Source organism: Arvicanthis niloticus, chromosome 2 (assembly GCF_011762505.2).
Source record: "Arvicanthis niloticus isolate mArvNil1 chromosome 2, mArvNil1.pat.X, whole genome shotgun sequence".
NCBI lineage: Eukaryota > Metazoa > Chordata > Mammalia > Rodentia > Muridae > Arvicanthis > Arvicanthis niloticus.
This window is the reverse complement of record NC_047659.1, coordinates 96286906-96309847: the sequence shown is the minus strand read 5'-3', so window position 1 is coordinate 96309847 and position 22942 is coordinate 96286906. Positions and strand designations below refer to the sequence as shown.

Below are 22942 nucleotides of genomic sequence, written 5' to 3'. Positions count from 1 at the left end.
CAAGAGGCTGAGGTAAATCCAGGGAAGTGGACTATGGAAACCAGCTGCTCAGGCCTTTCTCCTTGCCTCTGTTCTGTCCACCTCTGAGCAAAGCTAAGGTTAGAAACAGTCATCCTGAACCCCAGCACTAAACAGTGTGGGGTCACCAGATAAAAAATTCATGCTTACATCTGTGAATCATTTCACAGTGCTCTTGATTTCAGTAACAGAAAAGGAAAATACACTATTTTGCCAAAGCAAACAAAATTTAGTGATTTTATTTCAGGTCAATTTGCCCCCACGAATATCCCCAGAACAGTCAAAATATGCCAAGAAAAGACAAAACCAAAACCAAGACCAAGCCATTTATCATATAAGCATTTTTTCTGTGATTAAATAATATACACATTACTAATAAGAAGAAAAATCAACACCTGTATTTTTAAATTTTATAAGTTTCTCCGTTTACATCTTAGGTATTTTGTAAAGCCATATACCTGTATATTTAGAAAGTAAATAACTGGAGGATACATTTTTAATAGTGGATTGGAAACCCGTGAGATTAATTTCCAATGAGATCATTGATTTTTATTTCATCTATGCAAACCACTTAATTAGAGAAAAAAATAAAGTAGTACTAAGAAAGAAATTTCAAAATACTTAGCCAGGAAGACAATTGATATTTGTATGTTAAGACTCTATTTCATTTAAGTGGAACATGCATCTCTTGCTCACCTACCTAATATATCTTCAGCTAGCAGCAAATGCAAGCTATGTGCGATCAGAGGTTAAGCTTATTATCTGCTGCATTAAATAAACCTTATTTAGGTAGCTGCTTTGAACACTTTGTAGGCTCCAGTCCTTCTTACAGTTTCCAGATATTGATTTTTAAATCTTCACAAACTTCTCAGGAGGCCAAGCAGAATGAGGCCACTGACCCAGCGGGCCTTTTCCTGTGATAGCCACCTGCCTTCCCCAGACCAGCCTGTCAATAAGAACTTATGGAGAGCCTGCTGTGGGCCTGTGGCCTGCACCAGGACTGTGCAGCAGACTCCGCAGAAACAAGAGATTAAGTTTGCCTGGAGCTCACATCTAGATTAGCATATCCTGTAAGCATGTCAGCCAGCTTTTATTAATTTCCTATTTATCAGCAACAATGGAAAAGTGTTTTTCTAGGAGTCCCATAGCTTTCGATGTTTTTTTAAACTAGTGAGGAAAAACTCTCATTAATAATAACTTTTAAAAAAAAAGACAAAATTTATGTAGAATCGGGTAGGCTAGTCCCCAGAGGTTTGTATATTCATAGAAGAGGTTTAAAATCACAAAGAACCAGATGTGTTTCATAATTATTCAGACACCAAGGTACAACATTTCTCATCCTTCACGCTTTAAGAGTAAAATGTCAGGACATTTTTGTGATTTCCTCTAACCAGTAACACAGGAGGGAGGTTCTTGGTCAGGATTTCTAACCACACCATGTACAACAAATCCGAAATAGATCCTTTTCTTGCCACTGGAAGGCTCCTGACAACAGGGAAGAAAAATTAAAACCAAAGAGAACGTTACAGCCAGTAGGGACATTATCTGCACTTCTGAATTAGTAATGAAAGGTTTATCATGCTCCCCCTCAGAGATAAGCACTGCAGTTACTTTGACTACAGAATTGATTGCATTTTTCGGATAATGCAAATATCTATAAATGAGAAAAGTGGCTTAGTCATTATACAGACAAAATAGAACTGTAACTTCTGATTTCTTCTTTTTTTTATTAAATAAAGAATCTAATCAAAAGATGTCCATCCGTATGGAGGCCGTTACTTTTGCCTTCAGTATTTCCCATTTCTTGGAGGGGACATTAGACGTAGTGGTCCTTCAAGCCACACCGTACTTTAGGATACATACATCTTCACATTTGGGTCAGTTCACGAGGTCAAAATGAAATCATTGGATACTTCCCAATTTTTAGCACCAATCTTCTTCATTTCATGAGTAATATTTTCAGTAGGCATTTTCCTAACATTGGTAGGGCCATGAGATAAAGAATGAAAATAGAAAAACTCATGGCCTTTTGTCTTTGGTGACTTGTTTGGTTTTGTGTTTGGTGACTTTGGTCCACACTGTACAGAGAGTCAGCCGTGGACACACACAGCTCGGGAAGAACCCACTAGGGAAGATGCTTGCAAGCTCCATCGCCCACTTGGGCTATTGGGAGGGAATTTCATGGTTTGGGCTCCTGCAGCCTGGTCCATATGAATAGCATCAGTCCAACATGGACACATGTTTCCAGCCCCATGAATGTTGATGGACTGCTAGAAAACCCAAGCAAGTTCTGCTGAAGTCCCCAGGATTCTGTCATCCCTTCTTAGGGTGACATTTATCCTCCTTCACTGCCTAAACTCCTACACGAACCAACCTATCTTAAAAAAAAATCTGTCTTCCCACTGGAAGAGTCATGGGTCTTTGGTCTCATCAGCCCACTTACCCTATCCCTTCTTCCTACCAATCATAACTGCCCAGCGACACTTACAACACGATGAGGTTGGCAGCTCTGGAATGTTCCTGTAAGAGCTCGTTCAGTCGAACTTGGCGGTAACTCTGTGGAAGTATTTAGACTGAGTTGAGTGCAGGACTACCAGAATTCTGAATGAGAATTTATCTTCTCACCTCAAGTCATGGATAAGCAGAAGATATCATTTAAAAAAGCTATTTCTAGAAATAAATACGGTGTGCTTTGAAAAACGATGATTTAATGTTGCACAGCTTCACAGGAAATTTTAGAAATGTAAAGTGAGTCTGAATTATCACTGTGATATGGTGGCTTATTAGATTTTAGGGGTGTAGAACAAATAGGACAGATGGCCAAATCAAAAAAGACTAGAACAGAGAGTTTGGGAACAGACTTTCATTTGAAGAAAACCAATTGAATCCTGCTATTGCTTTGATAGCCTAACAGGATAGGTTCTGTTCTATTCTGTTTTCTTTACACTCCCTGACAACATTTGTGTGGGACTGGTTTTGAGTAATAAGCCACCAGTAAACTCATTGAAAAAAATTATTTTGCAGTGATAAGAATAATACTTACTTTTGTATTTCACTGGTTCAGAAGCAGCCTCAGGTGTCTGCGCTGCTTATACTCTGTGTTTCTGTAAAAACTGGATACTCAATCCCATGCACAACTTACTGGTCTATCCCAGGGTTGTTTGACTAATGCTGGAGAGTTTAATATTTTCATCCTCTGAGTTTCCCAGCTCAGATCCTAATACAGTTTATCTATGTTTGTAGTTTAGCAGCTCCTGTGACCCTTGTCCTTTAATGTCCAATTAAGATGTTGAGTTTTGTATTTAGATCGGGATCCCTGTTTTTTTGTTTTTGTCTTGTTTTTTTCATTATCAGTACTACCCACTAGTTTAAGTTCAGGCTAGAGAAAAACTTCTGGTTGTTCTCTGTCTACCTCAGGCTGGCTTGGGGGTTGTGATCCTCTTGCCTAAGCCTCCAAGTGCTGGGCTTATAGGCTACCTAGGAAAGCTCAGCCTTTTTCATCCATCTCATGATGTGTGTGCCAGATTCAGCTCAGCGTACACACACACACACACACACACACACACACACTTATTTTGTTATTCCTGTATGTATATTCCACTGTTTGTAAATGGAGGACAACTTTTTTGTTGTTGTTTTTTGAGACAGGGTTTCTCTGTATATCCCTGATTGTCCTGGAACTCACTCTGTAGACCAGGCTAGCCTTGAACTCAGAAATCTGTCTGCCTCTGCCTCCCAAGTGCTGGGATTAAAGGCATGTGCCACCACTACCCAGCCAAGGACAACTTTTTATGAATATATTTTCTGCTTGCACAGTGAGACCTGGGGATTGAACTCAGGACATCTGATAAGCTATCTTGCTAGCACCAGGTACAACATTTGTATTCTTTATTCTAAGCAATACATCATAAATTTCTGTAGATATTTTTGTCAGTTTTTCACAGCTATGTTTAATAGGTTAAAGGTCTTTGCTATTGTTTAAATTGTGTTAAACTTACCTTTACCACGTTGTACGATTAATGTTTTATTTTAGGTTATTAAAAATAAATTTCAAAGGAGCTATCACAATATAAACCAATAACTCGTTAACTTAAAAACAAGTTATTTTCTAGAAAAAATGAAAACATTTTCTAAATGATTATATCCAGTCATATGATTGAAAAGCACCTAAAAATGCAGAGTGCTCAGGAAGGCAGGTTGACCAGATGTCTCATTTCTTGAACTCAACCCTGTTATCTCTTTGATCTAATTAGACAGTAAAGTGAAAACTTAGAAAGACAAGTCCTTACCTTTTCCTTGACTGCTTCCAGTTCTGTATCTGTAATTTTCCATGGGCTTTCTCTTTTTAATTTCTCAGCAGTGGTCAAATCTTTGTGGCTTTCATGGAGCCGATAAGGTTCAATCATCTCTTCAAAGACTTTCCAGCTGAAATTGGAATTGTAAAGGAGGCCTCACAGTGGGGAATGGACTCATTATTTCACAGATGCATGGAAGCAGAGCTGAATGGTATGCAAATCTTTTAAGAGTCATCTTTGCAGGGAACTTACAATGAGGAAACCATGGGCACAGCACTCCCTCAGTAGTGAAAGTAAGCAGTGGTGTGTTTGAGGCCTTGTTTGTTTGTGGGGATCATCAGTATTATTAATTCATGAACACGTAGATAGTAATTACTGCACAGATATGGTTTCTGCATAACTCGGTTAAAGCCACACTTATGCTGTACACACTTAAGTCCACACCTGAGTTTCCATTTGCTTGTTATGCTGATCAATGGGAGACTATCAGTTTCTGTAGATGAGAGATGACCTCTATTTATTGAGAGCTGGGCGTCCTCCTCACCAGAAGTCAATTAACAATGCCCACTGTTAAGGAGGCTTTGGACAGATAGGAAAATAGCCTGGGCTCCCACAGGCTTAACACTTCTTGTGCAAAAATATCTGCCAAAAATAATGGTGTCCTTGTCCTGGTGTTTGATGTTGCTGTCTGAGATTTTCCAATGACTATTATTCATGTTTGTGTTAAATGAGAGGACAAAAATCAATAACATTTAATGCCTAAAAATCTGAGGCCATCTTAGGGCATCTAAAAATAAATCATTGAGGAGAAAGCGAGAAGCTGTGTGTGAGAGCTATGGAACATTTAAAAATTGCAAGGAGAATCTCATTCTTGTCTTACATGATAATCTCTTAAGATTTATTCTTCAAACCACAGTACAAAGTAAAGCTTATAATTTATGAAAGGAGTTGTCTTCAGAGCTCTGCTGGAGAAGGTCTCGACTATGAATAATTTTCTTTGGTTTAATATAATTTAGCTTACTTACAATTTAGTAACTTTGGGATGAATGATAATTAGAATCCATACGCTTTGGGGTTAAGACATTAAAATACAAAGTGATGAATTTAATTATCTCATCAGTTGGCCTGATTTAGGATTTGCAGATAGAAGTGCAGAGATTACAAAGGAGCAAAATTGTCTCTGCCAGTAAGCCTCTGTTAAGGACTGAAGAGATACTGAGTGTCATAGATTTCTATTGTGCTGACTCACAGAAAGTGGGGGAGACGATGAGAACTGAAGTGACCCTATTATTCTTTCAACAATGCTTCGGTTTGCTGCTACTTCCAACAGTGTCACCCTTGAGAGAGCTGTAAAGACAGTCAGTAAGATGGGGTCCGACCTCAGATCCTGGATTCTTGCTCTAGTTATTGCTCTAACTCTTGTCCTCAGCATAGCTAACCTGGCCTATAGAAGGGAGTGACAATGGCTACTGGTAGTCTTATGAGAGCAGCAGATGGTGTAGAAGAGTGCCTTGGGAAAGTAAGGCAGCACCATGTTGACCAGCTCCAGAACTTGGTTTTAATATGGAAAACACTGTTTAAACTCTACATGTTCTTACTTTTGTAGAGTTAGATTCTCTCTGCACCAATATACACCCAGTATTATGGCGCCTACCATGGATGGCCCTGTGGTGAGCCCTGACTTCAATGACTAAAAAGAGACACTTTCTCTCCTACTGAACACACAGGAACAAGTATGTAGTCCTTGTTGCTATTGTCAGTCATCTTGCTTTGATAAGCTAAATAAACTTTGATTGATGGCTTTATACAAGAAGATAGACTAGGAAGAATGGAAAAGAATCAGTTCTTTGTTATAAAGTTTATTTTCTAGGTCATTTAATTGAAAGCCAGCCTACCCTTGTATTTGATTGTGTATGATAGTCATTTCTGTCATTTAAATCACTATGAGGTTTTCTCACATTTGTATTTGAAACATGGCTAAGGGACACTGCACTGTGAGGAAGCTGTCTTTGCCCATTCTTCCTCTGATTCCTTGTCCCGAGCTGGCCCTTTTGCTGTCCCAACCAGGTGATCCTAAAGCAGCACATTTTCCCACTCTCCTTTCCCTGATTTTTCTTTCCTTTTTTAAAATTGAAAACAAGAGAACGATTTATTTAGTTTTATTTTATGTATATGGGTGTTTTGCCTGTATGCATGCCTATACACTACATATGCCTGATACCCAGGGACAGCAGAACGGGTCATTAGAACCAGAGTTATGGATTGTTATTAGGACTACCATGTAGGTCCTAAGAATTTAATCCTGGCCCTCTGGAAGAAAAATCAGTGGTCTTAATGCTGAGCCATCTCTTCAGACCCCAAGTGATTTTTTTTACAAAGTACCTTTCCATTGACTTTCAGACATATCAGTAATATCTGCTGTTAAATATAAATAACATTTAATTCAGCATTTTAAAATTATCTAATAACTGTCCTGCATGCTACGTCATTTTCTTCATACCAAGGTTTAGCATTATTTTAACTGCAGAAAGCTCTTCCTGAGAGAGGAAAGGGAAGGAGGAAATGATATATTTTTATTTCACAAATAGGATATGAATTTAAATTTTTCTCCTTGGTTGGTCAATATAAGATTTCTTCTTTCACAGTAATCTTTAATAGTGTTTCTTTTTTCTTTTTCTTTCTTTTTTTTTTTTTTTTTAAAAATTACTCTAGCATCTAGTATCTTTAAGCTAAATTATCTAGTTAATTGCCTTCAGTTTCTTCTTGATTTCCATATAAAGATTGTTGTCTTTGGCCCATGACTTTTAATTCAGTTTATACAATAAAAATGGAATCTAACCACAATATATCCTACATTTCTCATGCTCAATTATTTTCTCATTTAGTTGCCTTTTGTTCTATCAAATGCCTCTGTGGTAGCAACATTTCACAGTTATTGAAAGATTTACCAAAGATAATTGTAAGATAATTTAACACTAGTCTCCACAAGCAAATCACTGACTTTGTATAACATCAGGTGAGTAAGACAAAATTAGTGATCTGGGGATAATTGTTAATGGTGACAAAGACTGCTCAGCCATGAAGGCCACCATGGGTGCTGAAATTGGGACAGTATTCTTCCCCACCCCTTCTCTAAGATTTGTTTATTCACATATTTTATGCATATGGGTGCTCTGACTCCAAGAATACCAGAAGAGGAAATCAGATCCCATACAGATGGTTGTGAGCTACCATGTGGGTGCTGGGAATTAAACTTAGATCCTTTGTAAGAGCAGCTAGTGCTTTTAACTGCTGAGCCATCTCTCCAGCCACTGGGCCAGTATTCTCTTGATGGCTTAGATCAGTGGCCTGTGGCTGTGTCCATCTAGAAGAACTTTCTCTGTTTGATTGTACTACCCAACTTGCTGCCAGAGGCCATTGGTGCTATGGACCAAATGACTGCTTTCTGTTCTAAACTTGGGCCATTTTCAAAGCCTGGGGTATGAGTTGCCAGCAGGGTTCTTGGCATTTTACAAAGCAATCTGGCTGAAGGAGGGTAGATGGATGAGTGATGAGAATGGCTCTTCGGCATCCTCCTTCTGGCAGATGCCTCTTTTCTCAGGACAGTGTTCAATAGGCACCATGATTATTTTACCTTAGTAAAGATGGATGTATCTTTTTTTTTTTTTTTTTTTTTTTTTTTTTGCAACTTTGATACAGCTAGGAGAAAGTCTGTAAGACTCTGAAATCTAATTTATTGGTTTTACAGAATGGAAGTAATTCTCTTTGAGGATGAGGATGGCATTGTGTGAGGGACACCATTGGTATCTGGAATAGAATTTAGACACAGGGCAAAATGAAAATGCCCTGAGAAGAAGATATCATGGGTCAAGGGTCATCGTAAGACAATGTGTGTCTGTATTGTAACACTTAGGTACTCCCAGAATGGGGAGGCCAGTTCATAAAAGTAACATATCACACGCTCAGTGACAGAACAGAAAGTATAAGGACACAGGGCAGTGGCTGTATCAGCTGAATGGAGGCTAGGATGGCTAACACTGAAGGAAACAGGACTCTCTGAGAAGAAAAAACCAGGTTGAGACGGAAAGAACAAGGGAAATAACCACTCATTTAGGAAGATAAGTAATGAAGACAAATTCCACTACTACAAGACTAATTTGGGAGACAAATTTGTGCTTAGCATAGAACAGGGGCTTAAAGAGAGGCAGTGGCTACCCCACCCCCCAGATTTTGGAAAGTGGCATGACCATGTTATACGATGATTTCTAAATCCTGCCACTAAGGGCTTGATGCTAAAACTTGCTCAGCTTGTTCTGTTATGAAGCATTGTTCTCTCTTACCAACTCAAGCTACCCAATGAGCCTGTTGGGTCCCATGACTGAAAATGCCATGAGGCATTGACCCAATGAACTACAACTCTTTAAATGAAAAGAGATCTCACGACAATCCAGATCTGATCAGAACAGTAGTCCCACTAACCAGAGGGAATTATAAATACATTGTTAAGTATATACACTTGTGAGTGCGGAAGCATAAGAATGTCAGGCGTGTGAGGTATGTATGATACAAGGAAATGTTATAAAGCATTTCTGGTTAGCCCTATTTGTTTCAACTTTCTTATTAGAGAAGGTACTTTGTAAAGCATTATACCTGACCTGTAGCTTTAGGGAGCTCATAGACACCCTAAACAATACAAAGTTCAAGTTTATCTGGTCAATAAAATGCATTGTAAGTCTTTGTTTGTTTGTTTGTTTTTGTTTTTTGAGACAGGGTTTCTCTGTGTAGCTCTGGCTGTCTTGGAACTCACTCTGTAGACCAGGCTGGCCTCAAACTCAGAAATCCGCCTGCCTCTGCCTCCCAAGTGCTGGGATTAAAGGTGTGAGCCACCACTGCCCAGCTCATTGTAAGTCTTAGTATTCTTAGATATTTATCCATAAAAGAAACATTATATTACAAGAAGGGAAGAGGTGAGAAGACTCAGGAATTGTAGAATGATAGCTTGTCAAGAATTGCCAGAGGAAGCAGAAACAAAGAAGGTCGTATAGGATTGTAGGACCCCAGGCACTTAGAAGCTTTCATGTGTCGCTGTGTGGTTTTCTTTGTGGCCTCCAGTCTATTTTAAATCAAATGTATTAAATTGTATCCATAAGATACAGTAAACATAACTTACTATAACAACCGAAAACTTTCTATAGTTGCTAAATTATAAGTCTAATCAGTTCATTTAATTTAAAATTGACCATGATTCTTGGCAATATCCTTGCACCTTTGAGATACTCTGCACACATATAACTTGTGATACCAGTGGTTTTCAGATATGATTGTTATGAACTGCAAGGTTTGCAGTCGGCCAAAGTTCACATGGTGAAGCCTAAACCACCAATGTTGTGAAGTCTGGAGGTGGGGACTTTAGGGGCCACTTAGCTTTAGATAGAGTCATAAGGATGGGGGTCCCATGAGGGAATTAATGCTCTGGTAGAAGAGAAAGAAATATCAGAATTCTTTCTTCATTGGATGTAAAAGTGACCAGCTTCAAGCTAGAAAGAGACTTCTCAACAGACACATATCCCAAAGCTCCTTCATCTTGGATTGCTTAGCCTACAGACTGAGACACACGTGTGGGTTGGCCAAGCCGCCTGGCCTATAGCATTTTGTAAATGGCTAAGATAGTAATGGAATTGAGAAACTCAACGACTGCCGTGCTTTGAAGACATTTAAATGATTATCTCAACTCTGCCAGCTTTCTATTTTCTGGGTGTGGGGCTTATCACCGCTCTAGGTCTCAGATAGTTTTAGAAGCTCCATTAAAAGTTCACAGGCCCTAAGCATTGAGCCACTTAGTCCCTGGAACCAAAAGTTGCTCTGGGATGGGGATCCTTTCCTCAAGCTTCTCACCAAACCCTCTTCTCTCTATTAAAATGGACTGGGTGGTTCTGTGTTATAGTTAGTGAAAGCATTTCTTTAACATCTATCAAGAAGTCATTACAGTAAATACATTACATTTTCACCCTTTGTTAAGTAACACAAGAAAGAGAAGCAGGGGTTGGCCAAGCTTGCTAAACAATTCATACCTCTCTTTGTTTGGCTTAATGTTGATGTCTCCAATTATATGGATGTCTGCAAATTTTATCCTAAATTTGCTGAGGAGAGAAGCCATTCTGAAAAGAGAGAGAAAAAACCCATATCACTAGTGCCTATGTAATTACTTTCTATCAAAAGTGCCTTTCTGTTTGAGTTAAGGTATCAAAAGCAATCAGTGTGGCTTTCAGACAAAGGCTTTTCAGTTTTGATTTGCATTAGCAAACTTGATGGAGATGTTAAGTGTATTTCACTGAAGGCATAAAGCGACCCCTGCGGTCAGCCGAGGTGGCACATGCCTGCTATCTCAGTGCACCGAGGTAGGAGCACTGTGAGTTAGGCCACATTGGGTTGCACAGAGAATTCCAGGCTGGCGTGACATACTCACAGACACCTTGTCATAAAAATAAAATCCAAGAGATAAAAATGAGAAATCCCAGTCGTACAGAGAACTGAGAGAGCAAAGGGGACTCTGTATTCATCTTCCTGAGGAAGAATGTAAAACAGAACTCAGTAATTTCTGTTGAGGAAGCTTTTATAATGTTTTCAACAGACTAATAGTATATGGCTATATGTTGTTCTACCCTGGAAATTGGTAACTTTAACTTTAGGCTACAGAAATCTTGTAAATGTGGTACAAAGATTCCCAGACTTGTCATTGGAATGATTTTCAGTTTGCTTTGTTATTCTCTTTGTTTCTTTCTCTTTATATCTGTCTGTCTATCCACTTCTTTTTTTAAATAGTCATATATTTATTTTATGTATATGAGTACACTGTAGCTGTCTTCAGACACACCAGAAGAGGGCATCGGATCCCATTACATGGTTGTGAGCCATCATGTGGTTGCTGAGAATTGAACTCAGGACCTCTGGAAGAGCAGTCAGTGTTCTTAACCACTGAGCCATCTCTCCAGCCCTATCCACTTCTTAAGAGGAATCAATGTATGCAATACTATTGCATGAACATGTAATGGTTTCCATTGAAAGCAAATATATAAATATAATTATGTCCTAGCTATAAAATGTGAGTAAACCATAATTACATTCTCCTCAGAGGGAGAAGACACTATGAAAACCGATGGAACGAGAGTCCTCTCTTTATTGCCGGGATCTGGGAGTCACGGAGCTCAGGACTTAAGTCTGCATGCCAGACCAAGAGCCGCTGGGGTCTCCTTAGGTTTCCCATGGCAGTATGAGTAAGCCATGCTCTTGGTTGTTTTTCTTCTCACATGAATGCTTCAGGTCCCAGTGGCTGCATTAATGAAAAATCTACAAAGATGTATGATGCAACTTTACTTTAAAAGTCTCTGTCTATCTGTCTGTCTGTCTGTCTATCTCTCCCCCTCTCCCTCATACTCTCTCCCTTCCTCCCTCCCTCTCCTTTTCCCTTCCTTTCTTCCTTTTGAGACAGGCTCTCAGTATATATTCCTGGCTTGTCAAGCACTCAACCTGTGGATTAGGTTGGCCTTGAACTCCCTATGTTGTAGACCAGACTGGGCTCAAACTCAGAAAGATTTGCCTGTCCCTGCCTCTCCAGTGCTGAGTATTAAGGTATGCACCACCGTACCTAGCTCTCTCAGAGACATTTAAGTCAACAGAACAACCTGTCCTCAGAGTCCAGAAAGGTGAGTCCCAAATTACTCACGAAATTTTTTCCTCTTCGATGCGGTTGATCTTTCCTCCAACATAGATTCTTAACTTACAATCTTTCCATTTTTTTCTGAGAGTCAAGATATATGGGATAAGCAGTGTTAACCCTGGAGTAAAGAGCAAATTACCACAGAAAGGATGAGAGAAGTTGATAGAAAAAACCCGAGAGCGTTATTTTTATCTGTTCTCGTTATCGTAGCTGTTGAATGACTTGTGGTCATTGGGAACTCAGAAACAGGGCTCTCAAACTGACACTCTTCTCATATGCATGAACTTTGTTAAGATAACACGGCAGGAGTCCTGCTCCTCAGTGAACACTCTGGACAGCTTACCTCCATCATCAAATAACCACCAAACATCAATCGTGCCTTTTCCCTGTTTCTTTTTAAACTGAGCGCTGGCTTCCACCAGTTTCTGATTGAACTCCCCGACGTGCATCGACTGGATGGTGCTGATGTTGCCGTCTGGAATGGAGGACACAGTAGAGAATCTACTTGTCTTTTGAGGACAGAAACAGCGGGCTAGTTTTAGCTCCTTATTCTCAAAATAGAGTTATAATTTAGGCATGTGGTGGCTTAAGCTCCAAAGATACCCCAAATATAAGAAGCTTATATTTTAAGTCCCCCACCCCCACCCCCGGGGAATGGTGCTGTTTGAGGAGGTTGAGGAGCCTTTAAGAGGAGAGTTGGAGAAAGTAGTTCAGTGGAGGGGCGGGCGGTCCTAACATTATAGCTTGGCTCTGATTTGTAGGGCCTATCTGCTTGGCTTCTGCTGCCAGAGATGAAGACATGGTGGCTCATCTTGAAATCATGAGCCAAAGTAAATCTTGCCTCCTTTAAGAGGGTTTTTATTCCATTTTGGTTTGTTCAGAAGACCATGAAAGAATAAGGAGTTTCTATGAGTATGGTTGGGAGGAGAGAATGGTGTCACATATGACATGTATGTGGAAGAGGGCTCCCAGGGGGAAGGGGAGGGTTCGAGAGACGGGGGGAGAGGGGGACAAAGGAGGAAAGAAACATCAAAATCAAGCCTTGTTTGAAAAATACTATAACGAACCCTAATCTTGTATGTTAATAAAAAGGTTCTTTTCAGAAGAAGCAAGCTACAAAGGGAGCTTTCTCATGCAAAGTTTTAGCCCAGTTACACGCCAGTTATGACCACAGCACATGGCAGCACTAAGTAGGTACCCAACCTTCAGAAATTTAAATTAGAACCTGTGGTGATTGGCTTTTCTAGAGACAAGGAGTAGGGGACTGGGAGATCACTTAGTTGTCAAAGTGCTGGCTTCAAAGAGCCTTATGAAAAATGACGTGAATGGTGGCAGCCTTGTGTGGTCCCAGCCCTGGGTGTGGGTGTGAGTGTGGGGCAGCAGAGAGATGGATCCCCCTGGAGCTCACTGACCAACCAGCCTGCTTTGTTTGGAGAATTCCAGGCTATCGAGGCCATCCCTCAAAAGGGATAGATGGCTTTCCTGAGGATGACACCCAAGGTTGTCCTCTGGCCTCCACACACAGGCACAATGTGCACCACCATCCATACATAATACATACATTTACACACACATATGAATAAACTATCCTTTTACTGGCAAGTTCACTCACTTAAGAACAATTCTGCCCCATGAAAGTCTGGATTTCAGTTTTTCAGGGACCATAGTCATCTTGAATTCTAATTCACAAGCTCGGCTCACATGTTTCTTTTTCAAGACTTCTGTGAAGCTAAAGCAAAACTCCTTGAGTTGTGTGAAGTTTTATAAATGATATAAAAAAAAATAAGTCCAGGATACATGGAGATTTTTTAAAAAAAGCTTTTAGTTTTAATTAAGGATGGCTGCATATATAATACTTAGAAGTGATTAATATTTTACTAAAATATTTATTAATTTGTTTAAAGATTATTTTTATTTTCTATGTGTATCTGTGTGCGCACATGTGTTACATAGGTCAGGCGTATTGACTCTTCATGAAGCTGGAATTACAGGTTTTAAGCCACCTGATGTGGGTACTGGGGCTTGAACCTAAGTCCTCTGGAAGAACAGAACTGTTGAGCCATCTTTCCAATCCCAGACTTATTATTTTTATGTGTGTACCCTTGGAGTTCAGCAGAGGATGTTACATTTCCTAGAACTGGAGTTCACAATTGTGTGCTGCCATGTGGGTGCTAGGAATTGGGTCCTCTGGATGAATGGCCAGTGCTTTTAGACACTGAGCCATCTCTCCAGCACCATGTTTAAAAGGTTTTGACTCTGACATGGATACAGAGAAGGAGTATTGGGCGAACCAGGCCTGTTTCCTAACCTTCATCACTGGGCATTCTTTGGCATGCCATCCGTATTATTTCTAGTTTCCTTGCCTTTGAGAATTGTTACTTCCTGGCTCTAATGCAAAGAGGCAGCGTTGGCACACTGCTTAGGGCATCGCTGAAAGCCTCTTCTGAGAAAGCCTCTTCAGAGCTCCCCTCTGATCTAGCAGGTTCTGAAGATGCTTTGCTCTCTTCTCCTCTGTTGCCATATTTTGGGCCTGTCAATTCTAAAGCAAGTATCTCAGATTGTTTTTATATCCTTAAGACCGCTGAGACAGAAAGTAAATTTATTTGTAGAATGGACCAAACTCTGCCCTTACTTCCATGCAAATCAAAGCGTCTGGAGGAATTGTTAGGAGAGCCTGCAGGTTTGGGCTTGATCTAGAGCTTAAAAGAGTTGTCACCCCTCAAGCCCCGGGGGTGTTGCCCCCTGCAGAGCAGTGCTTGAACCCCTAGGCATTAAACGACACAGCATTATGGCTTTGTTTCTCCTGAACACCATGGAAGGTTGACATTCAGAAAAAGTACCTCTTAACCAAAACAAGCGCAGTGACAGAGGACCAGATCAAGCCTTGCTTAAATGTGTGACCCTTTCAAATAGAAAGAGCGGAGGACTGAGCTTTGATTTTGAACTTTCCATTGCTTTTCCAGACTGTGTCTCTTAATAGAGATTAATATTATAAATAAGACAGTATTGGGAAAAGAAATAATTTTTAAAGCCTTGTTCTAATTACAAATTTTAAGCGCTTATTTTTGCTTCAGTTTGAGTCCTGCCTCTGGACTGACAGTGAACCAGTCACTCTGTGATCTCACACCAGTGACAGGCTCTGGTGTTCTGTGCGCATTCTGATTTTCGACCAGCAGAGGTCACTGTGGACCTGATTAAAAATCAAACTTACTCTTGATTGGGAAAGAAGGGAATTTTCAAAAGCAGGTAGATAAATAAGTCTCCTGTTGCTACAACTTCAACAAATTCTCTCATTTTTGATTCTCTAGCCTCAGGATGTCTTCCAGTCTTGTCAGCTTACCACTAAACTAAAACTACAGGCAGGAATCCATGTGAGCATTGCGCCCAGACTCTCATTCTGGTTAGTGACAGGGATGTTTCTAGCTGTATGTTTTAACAGTAGGGAGGCATAAAGTGCTTCATGATGCTGCTTTCATGAAAGAAATATTTTGGTGCCTGCCCATACCCAGTGTCTCAGATGCTTCTTCTGCCCCTTCGTGATACTCAGCCATGTGCCCATCTTGAAGTCATGCTCTTAAGATCTAAAGTGCTCACCTTTTTTAGGGGCTGGCTTGGAAATGTTCAGTTTGCCGGCCTTCTTAAGCAAGCCTCGGATGCCCCCCTTCCCCTCCTCACACTCGTTGTCTTTGATTGCGGCCTCCAGAGCCAATCTCTCCTGTTCCAGTTTCTCTAGTTCATCTGAAGAGAGTAGACATGGTCAACGGCTTCACTCGGAGGAACAAGGTTTCTAGGAACAATCTCATACATAATCTAGCATCTCGTATGATTATACAATAGGATGCATGCCAATATGCACATGGTTTGATACTTTTCTGTCCTGATCATTAAAAAGTAATTCGTTCAGTAAATTGTATTCAGAAAGTAGTAACAGCTGGTTCAGAAAAGCAGCTCCATGCATGAAGTCATGGGGCTTTTATTTGTGAGGGCAAGAAAGGCTACTTCTTATTTAAACCACCCAGAAAACCCATCTAGTGAGATGATGCCACTGCTGAATCACTGACTTAAGGATCAAGTTACCAGGTAAGGTTTTCAAAAAGCAGACGTAATAATATTGCAGAAGTATGCTGGGCTTGTGTGTTGGGCACATATGCTGGGCATGTATGTTGGTTAGGTATTCGCACATAGCAAGTCCTCTGAATTGAAACATACAACTAAGAGCAAGAACCACAGCATGGTACTGCATGTTGGCGCACTCATGTCATCCCAGCCCTTGGGAGGTGAAGGCAGAGAGTCCAGGATTTCAAGGTCTTCCTTGGCTACACAAGTTTAGTGTCAGCCCCAGGCTACTACAAGACTGTCTCAAAAGGCCAAAGGGGATGGGGAGCAAATGACAGACAGATAACCATCTTATAACCAAGTTCTCTAGTCTCTGAACACAAAACTGCAGTGAACAAAATATCAGGCGCTGGTTATGTCTCCTAAGTGGAAAAAACAGAACAACCTTATGATGTGAGCACCCAGAGACAAAGGACGAAAGAAAGCCAAGGTTTCTGAGAGAATGCCAGCGATCAGCTGAAAAGTCATGCACAATGCTTGAGTCTAAACCAAGAGTCAAACTGTGTAAAATTTCCTCCAGAAGGTTCAGGATTTTGATGTTGTATCTGGCTGTCTTTTTAGCTTTTCTGAGTTTTGATTGTGTTGGAAAGTTCCTAGTGGATCTCTCTCTCTCTCTCTCTCTCTCTCTCTCTCTCTCTCTCTCTCTCTCTCTCTCTCTCTCCATCCCCCTCCCCTTCCTCCCTCTCTCTCCATCCCCCTCCCCTTCCTCCCTCTCTCTCCTCCTCCTCCTTCTCCATCTCTCTCTGCCTTTCTCCTATCTCTCCCTCCCCTTCTCTTTACACCATAATGTAATATATAATCTCTCCTTGACCTTAGCAAGTGAGAGCTTACAAATAGTCATGTTAACAGTGCTGAGCTAACAAGCATATTCTTCAACTTCTGTCAGATCTCCTATCTCATTGCCTGCTGAGAATCCAGCCTTGGGAAATAAGCCTTGCTCCAAGGGAGAATGCAGAAAAATGTAGATTCCCTGTTACAAAACCCTGCTAGGCTTCTGTAAATGTTGGCCCTCAGAACACACTGCCTTAGCTCTTTGCGAAGGGGCGATTCCACATTAAATCCGTCAGAACCACCACCACACCCTTTGGATGCTGCTGTTATCCAGCTACTCAGAACCACCTGGCCCCTTTCCAGGTTTTAGCAATTAATCTTTTGCCAGTGGCATGAGATTTAGAGTCAAGTCACCCATGTGATCTCCCCAAAGCTTCAAAGGTTCTCAGATGAGCAGCCTAGGAAAGCTGGGGAATTTGGCTGATGGTGTTAGAGTTTGGGCAGGTCGTGCTTGCCCTGACTTTAAATGGTGAGGGCAATCTACACTGTGGCAGGGCCACAACCCAGAAGAGCTCTGCAGCTGGCTTTCTGTGGCTTCAGTCATTCACTCTTTCTATGCCTCAGGCCTTCCGTGTACTGAAACATCAGAACGCTTTCCTTTTCCCACCCCTCTGAGCTTCATAAAACGAATAAACGGCAGCCTGCCTTGGAGCTTCAGGAAGAAGAGAGAAATGTGTTCATCAGGCAGGGTCTTTATGTTTCTTCTGGAAATGGATCTTCTCATGCAAAGCAAACTAAGCATTTGAGAGGTCCAGGTGCTGTTTGAACACTGCTTATTGCACACTCTCTGGGTGCTATGGTTTATTCTTTTCCGAACAGCTTGGAAGGGGCTACAATTATTTTCTTTGCTTTATACACGAAGAAACCAGAGTTCAAAGAGGTTAAATAATGTATGTGACTATCAACGAGCAAGGAGGGGACTTGAGTACAAAGAGGTTAGTTTGACGGTCAGTCTATGTGTTTCTTAGCCTGAAGCCCTGCTTGTGGCTTGTTAAGATTACTTAACAGTTGTTTTTATTAACTGCCAGCCTCTTCATCAGACAAACTAAAACATTTGCAGGCACAGGATGCCAAGCCACACCCCCAGCGATGGTTCTGGAACATGTCATCTTAGGGAGGCCTCTCAGAGCTCCAGCGGGGACATGTGTTTCCAGGAGTTCTGCTGTGAATTTCCCGGAGGCAGCTATAAGCAGCACAGGGGAGGGGTTCCTCCCTTTTCTTTCTTTGACAGGCTCCAGCACACCCGGTCTTTAGCTACTAACTGTGCACTCCAACTAGTGCTCTTCTTGGGCAAAGATGGTTTACATCTTCTTTTGTAAAGGAGTTACTCTCTGAGCTACTCTCGAGGTTTGTTCCAGGACAAGCAAACTGCAGAAACCCAGGCCCAGGACACAGCCCAAAGTCTGCTTCTATGATTTAAATTCATTAGTTCCCGTGTAGAGCAGACAGGCTTGCAAAGTCTATTCTGAAAGCTAAAATCAGCTTGCCTGGCCATCTTGGGTCTCAGGGCCACCAAGTAGAGCCATCTCCGCTGCACAGTGAGCTTTCAAGTTTTCGTCAGAGATGATTCTTCATTATTTACTTTGTGGGAGATAGAAGACCCCTGTCCTGGGCAACTCTCCACATTACAGTGTGAAACAGAAGTGGTCTTTGATGGTCTGGTTTTTAAATTGCATCTGATGTACTGCACACCTCTGTTTGCACTGGAAATGAGGGGCAGGAAGAACAGTAGCCTTTGCTAAAACATTTAAGAGAGAGACTGGCTAGTTTTGTTTGCAAAAAATAACCAAAGGAGGAGGTGACTTAATGGAGCCAGGGGGGTGACATGAAAGATTCCTCATTCTACAGCCAGCCACCAACACCACCATCACTACTGCCTTGTTGTTGTTGTGTTTTGTTTTTTTGAGACAGGGTTTTCTTCTATCGCCTAGAAGTCTTCACACAGCTGAGGCTGTCTTTAACCTCTGTCTCCTCACCCCAAGTGCTGGGAATGCAGACCTGTGCTCCTCTGCTCAGCTACAACTACACTTTGAATATTTAGGAATTATAATATTTAGGAAGCTTTCGATGCAGATGCTGGTGTGTGGGGAGAGCTGGTTTTAGTTTGCATTCCATTATAAAGGAAACTTGGGCATTGACAGTCCATGTCGTCTGTGTCTAATTCTATCATTAGATTCTGCCTCCACTCACTGTCTGAGTCTTGTAGCCTCAGCTAGCCTCAAGTTCACTTCGTAGCCTAGGTTGGCTCTCATTCAACTCCTAATCTTTTTACTTCAGCATTGTTCGTGCTGGGATTACAGGAATGTGCCACCATAGCCTATTGTTTAATCCCTGATTACAGTGGTCCTCAACCTTCTGGATGCTGGGACCCTCTAATATATACACTTCCTCATTTTGTATTGGCCCCCAACCATGAAATTATCTTCATTGCTACTTCATAATTATAATTTTGCTACTGCTATGAATCATAATGTAAATATCTCTGTTTTCTGGTGTTCTTAGAGGACCCCTGTGAAAAGGTCGTTTGACCCCCACAGGGTCAAGGCCTATAGGTTAAGAACTGCTGCTCTTAAACAAAGCAAAGCAAAGCAAAGCAAAGCAAAGCAAAGCAAAGCAAAGCAAAGCAAAGCAAAGCAAAGCAAAGCAAAGCAAAGCAAAGCAAAACAAAACAAAACAAAAGCTGGGCAGTGGTGGCCCACGCCTTTAATCCCAGCACTTGGGAGGCAGAGGCAGGCGGATTTCTGAGTTCAAGGCCAGCCTGGTCTACAGAGTGAGTTCCAGGACAGCCAGGCCTACACAGAGAAACCCTGTCTTGAAAAACAAACAAACAAACAAACAAAAACAAAATAAAAGAACTGCTGTTTTTTTTACTCTTCTTCAGTCACTCAATCATGATATCTGTCTGCCCTTCTATTTTATAGAGTTTGAGAGAGAACCCCAAGGTTGTAGTGGAGAGAGTCAATGACCTTTAGATTGTCAGTTGAGAGCAGGTTTTTAATAACCCTCTTCCTGCACACCCCAAAACAACTCTAGTGAGACCAGATACCCAAGTTGCTTTGAATAGCGGCCACTGTGTTCCCAAGTGCTCCATAAACTGGCCACACAGTAACTGACTGGAGAGACTGTATTTCGAAAATTGGATTTAGTTGTCAAAACTTCCTCATGTGTCCTACCATGTCATTGTTTAAAAAGATGTCATTTAGGGGTTTATAATTTACCATCTGCTTTGACTCTTAAGGACAGCGGAAGGAGGAGCAGAGAAAGCCAGAGGGCAGACATATCCCCGCCCATCTTACAGCCTCTTCTTCCTTTATTCCTTATTAAATTGTAACTCTTTCCTTGGTCAGTCAACTTGAAGCCACACACGCTTACGTGGAACCCCGGGTGGAGTCAGGCTGGATAGAAGGCAGCAGTCCTTGCCTTCCAATCAAGCAATTATTTACTGCTCGGCCATCTGTCTTTATTTTTCAAAGCCACTCGATCAGACCCAGCCGTATCACCGTGCTCTGAGCGGGTCATAAATCGCTTGGTACTTACACAGGGTACTCAATTGCGACTCACACTCTATCACTTTGTTTACTACCAGTGCAATCTGGATTCTTTGTTGTAATTGGCAAACTTGCTAAATACCTCTGGGATGTGAAAAATATGAAATGCCACTTTTTTTTTTTGGTGTGTTGTCAGGCAATAAATTAATTTATTAAGAAGCAGCATTAGTCATCAGTACCGGGTGACTTGCCGCAGTGAACGAGTTATAATGTTATGAGCATCGATCTTATTTATACAAAAAGTTATTGTCGTGTGAGTCTGTGACACAGTATAGAAACGACTGCCATTAGCTGGTAAATTACCTAGAAAGCTGATTTCTGCTCACTGTTTTATTAACTGTAGTATATGGGCTCTGAATTGTTAATGTTTCCCTTAAATTATAATCTGTGATGACACTGTGGTGCATGTTGGGAAAGCTCTGATGATAATCATTAACATACTGTAATGCAATACCGAAGATTTATCAGGCTCTTATTAAGCCCTATATTACAGTGTATTATAATGAACTACAAGTTTGTTTCTTCTAATCCAAAATCTATGATGAGGCTTGTGCCATAGATCACTAAAGCTTCATGACAAAGCGTGGTGCTGTGGCATCAAGCTAATGTCCGTCATTATGATGTTTGTTTTTATCTCACATGTTCTCTGGGTATGTGCGTGACACTGAATTTTTGTTTACCTAGACAGTTGGTCCTTATAATTATTTTACTAGCATCTAACTGTAATTTCCCTTTCTTGGTTAAGAAAGAGAAAAGAATTCAAACATCAAAGTTGATCTAAACACTACTTGTTCTTTGGGAAATTTAAAGAAGCTATGCTTCATGCTTCCTTGAGAAATGCTACACATTCTGGTAGTGGCTTCAGAGAAATGTCTGGTGCCTGGAGCAGTAAGGGGTAGTAGAGGTGATGTATTCAGCTCCATCACATATATCAGCTTCAAGAGACTAACATAATACACAAATGCATAATAAAGCAAATGCATCATCTAAATACAAGCTGTGTTTATTGTTCTTGTTTTTTAGATAGAAAAAACAACATCAGCAAAGCCAGAAAAAAAATCAAAGTAAATAGAACATGGGGCTTGGAGAATACAAGGTGGACCCAACCAAAAGCCTTATCCCTGAGGACTAGTTTTTATAGTACCAGAAGGTTCTATGGAAGCTTCCACAGGAGGGAAGCAGTCAGTAGCCTTACCCAGCTCTGATGCCCATGAACTTCAACAATGACCAGGATGGTAAGATGCAATAGTGGCACTTATGTCTTGGCAGTAACCAACAGCTTTCTATTTGGACTTATGGCCCACTCAACAAGAGGGAGATCACTCCTGGTACTGGAGATCTAGCCAACTACCCAGGGCTGGTGAAGTCACGGATCTTGGAGAACATACTACTGCCACTTTACTAAAGCAGCATAATTCTTAACTGAATTCTAAGGGCTTATCCTCATGTCCTTAAGTGTAACCTTCAGTCCTCATCCAAAAAACTTCTCTTTCCAGTAGATGGGGAGAATTACAGAAACCACACCTGAGAAGAACTGACCGTGGGTTGTCCAGCCCCAACTGCTACATCTACAACACAGCTCCTGTATCTAAGGCCTAGGGGACATCGTGGAAGCGGTGGCATAATGATTGATTGAAGAGCCAGAGGACCAGGAGATCTGCTGCAGGAGAGTGTGTTTCCTAGACATGACAGGGAAGTTTTTCCCATGACACCTCAACAATATGGCTGCCTAAGCAAGATCTGAACAAGGATTTCAACACTATAATAATTCTAGAGAAATCTCTTTGACTACAATTACGTATGCCATGTCCAATATATTTCATAGACTGTAACTGGGCTTAACTGCTGTCTCTGATAATGCTGATTATGGCCCATGGCTCTCTTGAACCCAATCACCGGATCCTTTTACCTCTCTGGCTCCCTCCTAGCTTCTCTCTTGGGCTGTATTTGCATTGTTGTGATGTCCATTTCTACCTTACCTATGATAATTTCTGCCTTCATTTCCTAGGGACAGTCATGGAACCACCATGCATTAAAGAGAGGAAATGAAAATTTGTTTCTCATGGTTCAGGAAGTGAGAATTTCAGTATCGAGGTGCTAACTGAAATAATTATCCTTAGGCCACTTGCCATGGCTTGAGGGTGGCTGTGTCCCACATGGCAGTGCCCAAATTATCTATAGAGAAGAAACAGTTGCTGGTCAGAGTGAGTCTTTCTACCTGTGCGTTAGATTAGTGATCCACAGGCATGACACATTCCGATTCATTTTATTCATTTCTCGTCAGCTACAAACCAGTTCTTGGTCACCTAAAAGCAAATATATGCTTTGCCATGGGGTGTTGGGAGCCAACTCCTAGCAGAAAGCGGCTATCATCTTTGCAAACATCTCCAGCCATATACCCTGACAAGAGACTTGTT

The 22942-nt window shown here is 41.1% G+C and overlaps 1 protein-coding gene across 6 annotated transcripts in view; it reads right to left on the bottom strand.

Annotated features, from left to right (window-relative positions):
- Positions 1 to 226: 226 nt before the first annotated feature.
- Slc12a1 (solute carrier family 12 member 1) overlaps positions 227 to 22942 on the bottom strand; it is a 77973-nt gene continuing 55257 nt past the window's right edge. For 5 of the 6 annotated variants that reach the window (XM_076929670.1, XM_034494866.2, XM_034494868.2 and 2 more), the window contains 7 exons: positions 15625 to 15768; positions 12374 to 12505; positions 12037 to 12148; positions 10385 to 10471; positions 4308 to 4443; positions 2507 to 2574; positions 227 to 1503 (listed from right to left, as the gene is read on the bottom strand). In XM_076929670.1, the coding sequence (XP_076785785.1) occupies positions 1368 to 1503; positions 2507 to 2574; positions 4308 to 4443; positions 10385 to 10471; positions 12037 to 12148; positions 12374 to 12505; positions 15625 to 15768 (815 nt within the window). In that variant the 3' untranslated portion in view covers positions 227 to 1367. Of the gene's footprint in view, positions 1504 to 2506; positions 2575 to 4307; positions 4444 to 10384; positions 10472 to 11434; positions 11661 to 12036; positions 12149 to 12373; positions 12506 to 15624; positions 15769 to 22942 lie in introns of those variants that run through there. The other variant, XR_013108785.1, reaches the window with a different exon arrangement.